The sequence below is a fragment of the Fusarium subglutinans genome, assembly GCF_013396075.1.
Source record: "Fusarium subglutinans strain NRRL 66333 chromosome Unknown NRRL66333_c0000141, whole genome shotgun sequence".
Lineage (NCBI taxonomy): Eukaryota > Fungi > Ascomycota > Sordariomycetes > Hypocreales > Nectriaceae > Fusarium > Fusarium subglutinans.
Genome location: NW_023502204.1, coordinates 119,068 through 127,670, shown reverse-complemented (window position 1 = coordinate 127,670; position 8,603 = coordinate 119,068). Strand labels below are relative to the sequence as shown.

Genomic DNA, 8,603 nt, shown 5'->3' with positions numbered 1-8,603 from the left:
TATTATATAGTAAGTAATAATTTTAAGATTTTTATTAATTTAATAAAAGTAACTTAGTTTTTTATATAAATTTACCCTTATTAAGATAACTAAAAGGCTTATAAAAATAAAAGTATTACTTACTTTTTTTTTTATTATAAACTATATTTCTTTAATTAAGGTAATTAAAAGTATAGAAATAGTATAATTTATTATTAGCTAGCCTACTTATACTTATTTTTCCTTTTTACTTTAGTAAATAACTTTAAAAATCTTTAAAAATATTAGTAAAATTAGTATTATTATAATACCACTTTTATAAAATAATAACTAAGCCCTGCTTATTTCCTATAACTTACTAATAGGTATTAAGTATAAATAAGATTAATAATATAAGTTAAAAAATATATTACTAAAATACTAAATAGTTAGGAAGAAGTAAAGGGCTAATACATAACTTTAATTTTTAGCCTTTAAAGAGATAAAATAGGGTTTTATAAGTTTACCTAAGGCTACTTTCCTTAGATTAGTAGATATAATATTAGCTACCCTAGAACTAGCCTAGTATATTTTCTTACTTTAACTAAAGGTTAGCAGCCTAAAGCTACAAGACGGAAATTAATAATTAAATCAAATTAAATCACAATTCCGTTTATACAATTCCTCGCTAATGAAAGAGTGCTATCCATATTTCAACCCTCTGATCCCTCATTCTACCTCTCTCTCTGCTAATCGACTCGCTGACCTAGGAAAACAGGGCATGGATGAAACTCTTCCTTTGCTTTAACGTCTTCGTTTTGTTCTTTTCGGTCTTAGCCTCGTTTTTCGCAGCTTTTCCGAGAGCTTCTGTGTCATCGGACAATACGCCATTTGATGTGCTAGGATTCAATGCAGGTGCGCTCTCTGATGTAGTTATCTTAGTCTTAATTTCTCGAAATGCCTGCTCATGTTGATCAAAACCAGCTCCTTCGACATATCAATACAAGAGACTCACCTTACTAGATCTTCTCCTCGGAGCCCTGATCGAACCTCGACGTTCCGTCATCGCGTGTGTCTCTTCTATCACCTCTGTAATATGCCCAGCAAGTGTGTTGCCTTTCCACCCAGCGCAGTCTTCAGCGAGGGGAACGAATCTCAAGAACCCCTTGGACGGGGGGATCCTCAGGGCCTGCTCCATGTGTCTCTGAAAGAGAGCAATATTTCGTTTGTTGGTCGTCGTCTGAACGTCTCGAGCAAGAGCCTCGATTGTCATGGTATAGCAAGAATCAGAACCCCTACCAAACTGAATACAGATCCCATGCTGGACTGTCATTACGATAGAAGATGCCGGACGATTATATCGCAACGCGAGGTACTCGGATAGTTCAGTGATGAAGGTGAATTCATCTTCAATCTAGGTACATAGCTGAACGTTAGTGACATATTCCCTGGTGCCATGCAGCGCGCCAACTTGCAATGACATTGGTCTTGATTTCTACCAGCACAGGAGACTCATTCCGTATTTGATCACCGGGGTCTTGCGTATGCTTGGATCCAAATGCTTCCTCGAAGAAGTCACTTCGTTTTCTGGTAAGTATCGGCAACGACTGCTTTCTCGTCACTTTGGCAGCATCCCCGGACATAACCTGCTCTACATCTCTTGAGGGTCGTTGATCACTCTCCAGAACCGGATCGAGACTTGGCCTGCTGAGGCAAGGCTTGACTCTTCGCTCTCCCGGGAGTGATCTTGGAGCTGGAACTGGAACTGGAACTGAGGCAGTAGTTTCTTGTTTTTGCCGTGGTTTAGAATTCGGAGGCTTGGTAGAGGTGCGACTTGGGATATAAGGCAAAGCCATTGCCGGTGATAGATGCATGATGACAGCAGAAGCTTGCAGAGTCGGGATCACGACGATGTAAAAGGAGAGTTACGAGCGCATGAAAGCCATTGACTGCTCAGAAATGGCTTGGTTATTTGTTACACGTGAGATCTTTGTGCGCCCATACTTTGCGGTGATGTGCCAATTTGTGTGAAAAGAAATCAAATACCAAGCCAAGGAAACAGGTGTATATGATTATGAGCACAATTTGTATCACGTACTGTAATCAACGACGCAGGAGGCTTAAGGCAGGTGAACATTGAGAGCACTCTACAGCAATTCAATGTGAAGAAGATGAACCGAGGGTGAATACAGAAGGTACACAATAAATCGAGACGTCTTTGTGCCGTAGCTGGTGTTACAAGGACTGCAGGTTTCCCTACGTTTCCCGCTCTGTTCTTCTATAAAGTGAAACCCGTGTCACGCAATCACTATAGACACAGTTGTGGGTGCAACAAGGACAGTTGACTGTAACTCAGACTTCCTCTTGGCTCAGGCGAGGTCCGACGGACACAAAGGTCGATTCCGCCTGGTATACGGATAGAACATTCGTGATCGAGCACTGATGACAGTCAAGGTGTGTAAATGGATCCTCTGTTAGCGAGGATGCATTGCGGCCTTACGTTCCGGGATAATGCTGACGAAACCAGCGCCTGACGGGGCTGTCTCGTGATGAGAAATGGCCTGTCAATGCTTATTATTCCATCCTTCGATTCATGCCTTCTAGACCTTGTCTAGCTCGTTTGAGTGGTGCGCGTGCGGATGCAGGTGTGAGTACGGATAAAGGTGATCAAATTGCGTGAAGGAATGGGTGCTCGGCTACCCTGAAGACATGAGTATGTAACATATAAAGCCATGGGCGTTTAGGTGTAACGAACGACTACTTTTTTTTACATCGATGCGTCCGTTTTCGTTTGTCTTGTGACTGATGAACATTACTCGTATTGTGCCTATTAACGAGCTGCAGCCGCTCCGGACAATGTGTTATACCCCATCGTAATGCAAACAATTGTCATATTTGACAGCACCGAGGAGACGGAACACCATAAGCTAGAGTTCCTGCTAACCGCTGCGAGGCATCAGGGGCTTCCAAACTGTCGGAATGCCTATGAAATTATCTATCAGACCTAGACTGACCTGGACTGGTTCACAGACTATTAACATATGCACGCGCTAGGCATGGCCGAACTGTTGGTTCTGTTCTGGTCCTGGCATTTGTCTCGGCGCCTACATAGCTAGGTACTAAGTAAAAAGAAAAGAGAAAAGAGGGTTGATTAATATTCCAAATATGACCTATCGCAACCGAAACCACATCGAGCTTTGTTTTCAGCCCCAGCTCCAAATCCTCACAAAAATAACAGAAGAGACTAGACTACCTATGTATGTCGTATGTAGGAATAATGAACCCATGTTTGTTTGATGGGTTCCAATAGTCTCATGCCCCCCTTGGGCTGATTATGACACCCCACAACTAGTTCCGATCCTTTGACAATTCCATCGATCCAACTCGACTGGTATCTGGTGATCGACCTGGTATCTCAATGATCTGAACCCAGGCCCAAGGCCGTGGGACTCTCGCATATTGCATTGGCCCCAATCTCCCAATCTCGATATCAATTTCAAGACAGGGCAGGGCTTCCCGCTTTACGGCTTAGTCCACGAGCGCCCAGGTCGAAGCCTTTCTCTAGGGTGAACTGATACGCCGCCAACCCCAAGATTATAGCTTCGACGGGAACTAGCATGACAGAGAGCGCTACACCGGCCCGGCTCTGCTTGCAGAGTGTGCCGAAGTGAGGCTGCACATTCATGGTCACGTCCTTCCAGCGACACGTCCAGCTCTGAAGTGAATCGTTGGTGGTAGAGGCATTCACACCGTAGAAGAATGACATGGCGATAATGGCGGCGATCAGGGCAATAGCGGGGGGCACAAATGTGAATGCTGCCTTGACTGCAACGTTTCTGCGGGCCTTATTTGCATCACAACCGTTAGTTTTAAGAGCCAAAAAGCAAATACAACAGAGAGAGACTGGGGGTCGCCTTACAGTCGGAAGCTTGCCAGCGATCAACGAGACAAGATTGGCCACAATGACCAGGGCACTACCGACTACCAGAGCTACGGTCGGGCGCATATCGAAGTTGGCAGGCCATAGTTGAAGTAACCAATCTTCCGGGACATAGGTAGCATGGAAAACAGCGAGGGCATCCGCCGAAACACCAAGGATTGTCAAGCCAGCCGCGAGACTGAGGACTGTGAGGCCCAGTCTAGCGCTGTCGAGCAAGCGATAGATGCGGAAGCTGGGATTGGTTCGAACCGACTCAGCATCTGCTTCAAAGTTGGACGCTGAGATCTCTGTCTTGGTGCCGATGGACATGTTTCTGCCGGACGACTCCATTCTGAGAATATAGACCGAGTATATGTATATTGACCAGAGAGGAGATCACGAGGAACAAGACTAACGGAAAGGTCAAAACCCCAAGGCCTGCTGGAGAGAAGATGAAAGAATATAAGAAAGAAGAAAATGAAACTGAAAAGGCAAAGGCAAAGGCAAAGGAACCAAGCCTAAATACAAAAGAGCTTTGAATTGATATTGAACTACGGACAGATCATGGGGATTTGCAACATAGATATAAGAGATTGATCACAGCTTAACAAGATCCGTTAACCTTAAGCGACGAACACCATCGCAATAACAGTCAAGAGACCAATTATACGAAGGCGATCAGGGTGATAGTTGGAAGAGCCTGTGCAAGAATTGCAGCATAGGCGCGCTGGTTGGTGTTGGTGTGAGAGATTGACATCGACTGCTGGGCTAGGATTGGCCGAATCTCTGACTGTCAGAGTTGAGCGTGTTGCCTCGAGCGCTTAGACGAACATTGAGCCACTCAGAGACAAGCATTATTCCCCGAGATAGGAGATGGTTGTCACTAGGATCTATTTTCGGGTCCGTGTCAAACCGTTGGCGTGAGCGGTTATGTACGTTTGTTACATACTAGGTATGTACATACGTTAGTAAGTAGGACATGAAGGCTGCAGGAATGGTCGGCCAGTGAGGTGGCCACTGAGTTTATCCATCTATCAAGCAAGCAAGGAGTGAGAGTCAAACAATTCAATCCCTTTCCTATCACGGTCACATGACAAATCACCTGACCAGTCTAGAAAGACGGACAGTGGAGGCTTTCAACTTTCCAACGCCCCCCGAAGTGGATCCCGAAAATATTCGGGGGCTAGACTTGGCATCACGCTCCGAAAAAAAAAAAAAGTCAAGATGAATCAAAGTCTTCGATGTAACATTTCTTTTCAGCTTGCGGATACGTACAGCACATACCATACCATACCGTTCAAACCTTTATTACAGCAGGCCAGGCCAGGGGAAAGTTAGTCTTCGGAAACCGTTAAACTGGTCGGTCGGTCCGCTACTTGTCGGAAATGAAACCTGCTGGCTGGATTGCTTTTGCCAGTTGGTTAATACGGATACACGACTCTTTCTTCGCAATCGAGGCTGACCGGCCCGTGATGTTTTAACATCGAAACTGCTTCATGAACTGCCGGGCACATCGATGCGGCCTGACCATCATCTCTCGTACATATCCTTGCGGCACAGTACATGGATACAGACAGTCCAGAATGACTACTCCGTATCTATGCGTTAACCATCGCCGTTTCACGATGGCTGCACTGAAGAGACGATGAATGAACGAACTCGTCCTGAATGATGTCGATACGGTGACACAAAGGTTGATGTGATGTTGACGTTGGCATGCGCCAAGATGCTCAAGGCTTTGGAGGCTTGGAGCTCCCTCAAGCCTCAAGGCTCAAACCCCTCTATCGACAAGACGTTCTCTGGCGCTGTGAGGCGTCGCGGATGATCGACAGTAGCGTTGTCGCCGGTTGCGGTTAGGACGTCAGGACCAACAAGGGCCCCGTCCTTTTGCATCCATGCAAGCCGCTACTTAGACGAGTCAATCAGAGTGGGCAATGCAGGGGAAGGGTCTGACATGATCCCTAACGTTCAGTAATCCAAAATGCGCTACCCTTGACATCCTGACATCCTCACAAACTTACAGAGTAGATCTCGGATTCTGGAGAGCTGAGACAGAGACCGGCACAGAACCTTTACCTTTTGAGTACAATGTGTACATATCATTGGCGGACTGCGAACACTCAACTGAAAGATCCCGGCCCTTGTCCTGAGAATATTAAAATACAGGATGCAGATCTAATCTAATGCACCTGTTAATCATCTTCTCGAGGATTGGATATGGTAGGTCGTCTTCGAAAGCCCCGTTGTCGTCTTTGGGGTCAAGACAGCTGAATACTGGGAAGAGATGGTGGACTCTATACGTCGTTATGCCGACGGCAACATGACATCTGCTGCTGGGACTATGAACCTAATGCAATCTTTATGTTCTGCAGCTACTTAGCGCACCTCATTTCTGGGACATGATTGGAACATACTCAGTTCGACAACAACAGATGCAATGCATCAAAGAGCTGAGGCTACTGCAAGACCCTTCGGCAGCCCACAAAACCAGAGAGAATGTCTGGCACTTTCAAGTTTCAACGATGGCTGAATTAGAGCCGGCCAAACTGCTCTACGATGCGCTATGCCATGGTAGTCACCTGGGATCAAGAACTTGGAACACTTGGCTTTGTATGCATGTATGTGCGTTTGTACGTATGTACATTACAGCCTTAGGCCATGCGACCGGGAACCATGAACGGCATGTGGATATAAACTACACAGCCGTCACTTTGATGTCCCACACCGGAGAGCGCGATGAGGACGAGAACAGACAAAGAGGCGTTATCTGTGGATCTAGACACCCCTTGGGGCAGTGTGTTTCGAACGTCCTCGAAGGAGGAAACAAGAGATCAAGACAATAAACACGTCTTGTCGAGATCGGAGTAGCATGATATGACATGAGACACAACATGAGAGATTGTTGATATCTTTGATCGTCAGCGTCAGTGTCAGTGTCAAAGCCTAACTAGTAGGCACTAGGTATTGGATATGTGTTCTGAGGGTTTGTGGCCCCTCCCTGTCATGCGTCGGATCAACGGCCATCCGAAAGTCAATAAGGGTACTACTCAACATTCGGACCAATCGCATTATGGTGTGGGCGGACTTAAAGCCTTGACAGCCTGACAGGGACCCATGATATGACCCATGTCCCTAGAGAAGAAACGTCAAGTCCAATCCTGGGGGAAAGTCTAGCTGGAAATGTTCCGGAGTCGATTGCAGCCGTCTATTGGTCGAGAAATCTACGCATGTTTCCATGCCTTGGCTTGGTAGGGCTCTTCGCAAAAGGAACAGGAAACACAGTCTGAATGGGGAATATACGCTTGCGGAGTTTCGAGATATCTATCACCGGTCATTTTCCTCCGTGATGGCTATCTTCCTGGGCTCATTTCACTAGCAAGATTGCCTGTTTTTGCTCCGTACTCAGGCTCTTTTGTTTCTCTCTCTGTCGTGTGCGGCTCATGCGAGACACGGGAACGGGGTAACATTGGAGTTGCAGCCATCAATCAGTCAAAACACCATTTGTGGCGGCCTTGAATGCGGTATAGCACTGGACTTTGAGAAAAGGCTCAGGTCAATCAGCACCTCTATGATCCGTGTTGCATCAGATCACAGACGTGACTGCTCAAGGGCCTGATCCTAGGCTCGGAACGGCTTAACTTGAGCTGATGTTGAATGTGATGTGATGTTGCTTGTGCAGCCTGCGTGTGCTTCATCTTAGGCTGCAAAGAATGCCAGTTAGCCTACACTACATTACACTACACTACACGACACTTCAATGCACCCCCGGCTCTCCGGACCCGAGCTGTCGGTTCTGTCCGTGAGGTGCCTGGGCTGGGCTGGGCTGCTCTCTGGCAGATAGAAAGTTCTGTCCTCCTGCTGTGATCTGTCAGGTCAGCCTGAGGGGGATGGAAGCTGCCGGGGGGGGGGGGGGGTTGCATGGATACCAAGGGAGAAGTGTTTCCGGGAATATGAGCGAGTGCGTTTTGCAGTTTCCGGGCTGCCAAGTGAGTGCGCGCTTCATCCCCTTTTCTTGTCTTCCTTTCTGACTAGGTACTCAAGTCGAGTTGAAATCGAAGTCGTCTCTTACACAAGCCTCGAACGCAACTGGGGGTCCCCTCTCCCGGCAACTTACACACAACTTAACTTAGCTTAGTAGAATCTTCGGACTTTGGTATCTTTTCCGTGGCTGGGGGGCTGGGTCCATTGGTCCATGACCCACGGATGCTCTTTAGGCTTGAGCCTTTACCGACGGGTACGGATACAGTGAATGAAAATCACAGCGGAAGCTTTGCTCTGAGGGGGGGGGGCATTTTCTCATTGTTGATTAACAAGGATCATCAACGACCGTATGTATGCATGCATGTATGTATGTATGTATGTATGAATAAGTTTGGGTCTGTCAAGGGTATGAACATGGCAAGGGCATCAACAACTTGACATGGACATGGATCCTACGGTAAGAGGAGAGACTGAACCTTTATTAACCTAGTCAGCTCTTTAGTGAGGGCCAAATGATTTTTGGGCATGGATGGGTATGGGCGTGTGATAGGAAATTGGACAAGACACTCCCTCTCTCGTCATTCACTCAACTTACTTACCTTATTAGCTATTCATCTTGTCTTGTCTTGTCTCCCATTGTTTGTTATATTTATTATCCTTCACCTGTCCCTCAGTGTTTACTTTGTCTCCTCGAGTCTATCTCGACGTTCAGAACAGAGAAAGAAGAATTCGTTATATTGTATTG

The 8,603-nt window shown here is 46.4% G+C and overlaps 2 protein-coding genes across 2 annotated transcripts; both read right to left on the bottom strand.

Moving 5' to 3' along the window:
• Nucleotides 1-724: 724 nt before the first annotated feature.
• FSUBG_9338 (macrophage migration inhibitory factor) lies at nucleotides 725-1,832 on the bottom strand (the record flags this gene model as incomplete). The annotated part of the gene is made up of 3 exons (XM_036687840.1): nucleotides 725-919; nucleotides 974-1,372; nucleotides 1,440-1,832. The coding sequence occupies 3 exons, from the start codon at nucleotides 1,830-1,832 to the stop codon at nucleotides 725-727; spliced, it is 987 nt and encodes a 328-aa protein (XP_036535203.1).
• A 1,622-nt stretch (nucleotides 1,833-3,454) lies between these two features.
• Nucleotides 3,455-4,228, bottom strand: FSUBG_9337 (uncharacterized protein; the record flags this gene model as incomplete). Its single annotated transcript, XM_036687839.1, has 1 exon — nucleotides 3,455-4,228. The coding sequence occupies one exon, from the start codon at nucleotides 4,226-4,228 to the stop codon at nucleotides 3,455-3,457; it is 774 nt and encodes a 257-aa protein (XP_036535202.1).
• Between the last annotated feature and the right edge of the window lie 4,375 nt (nucleotides 4,229-8,603).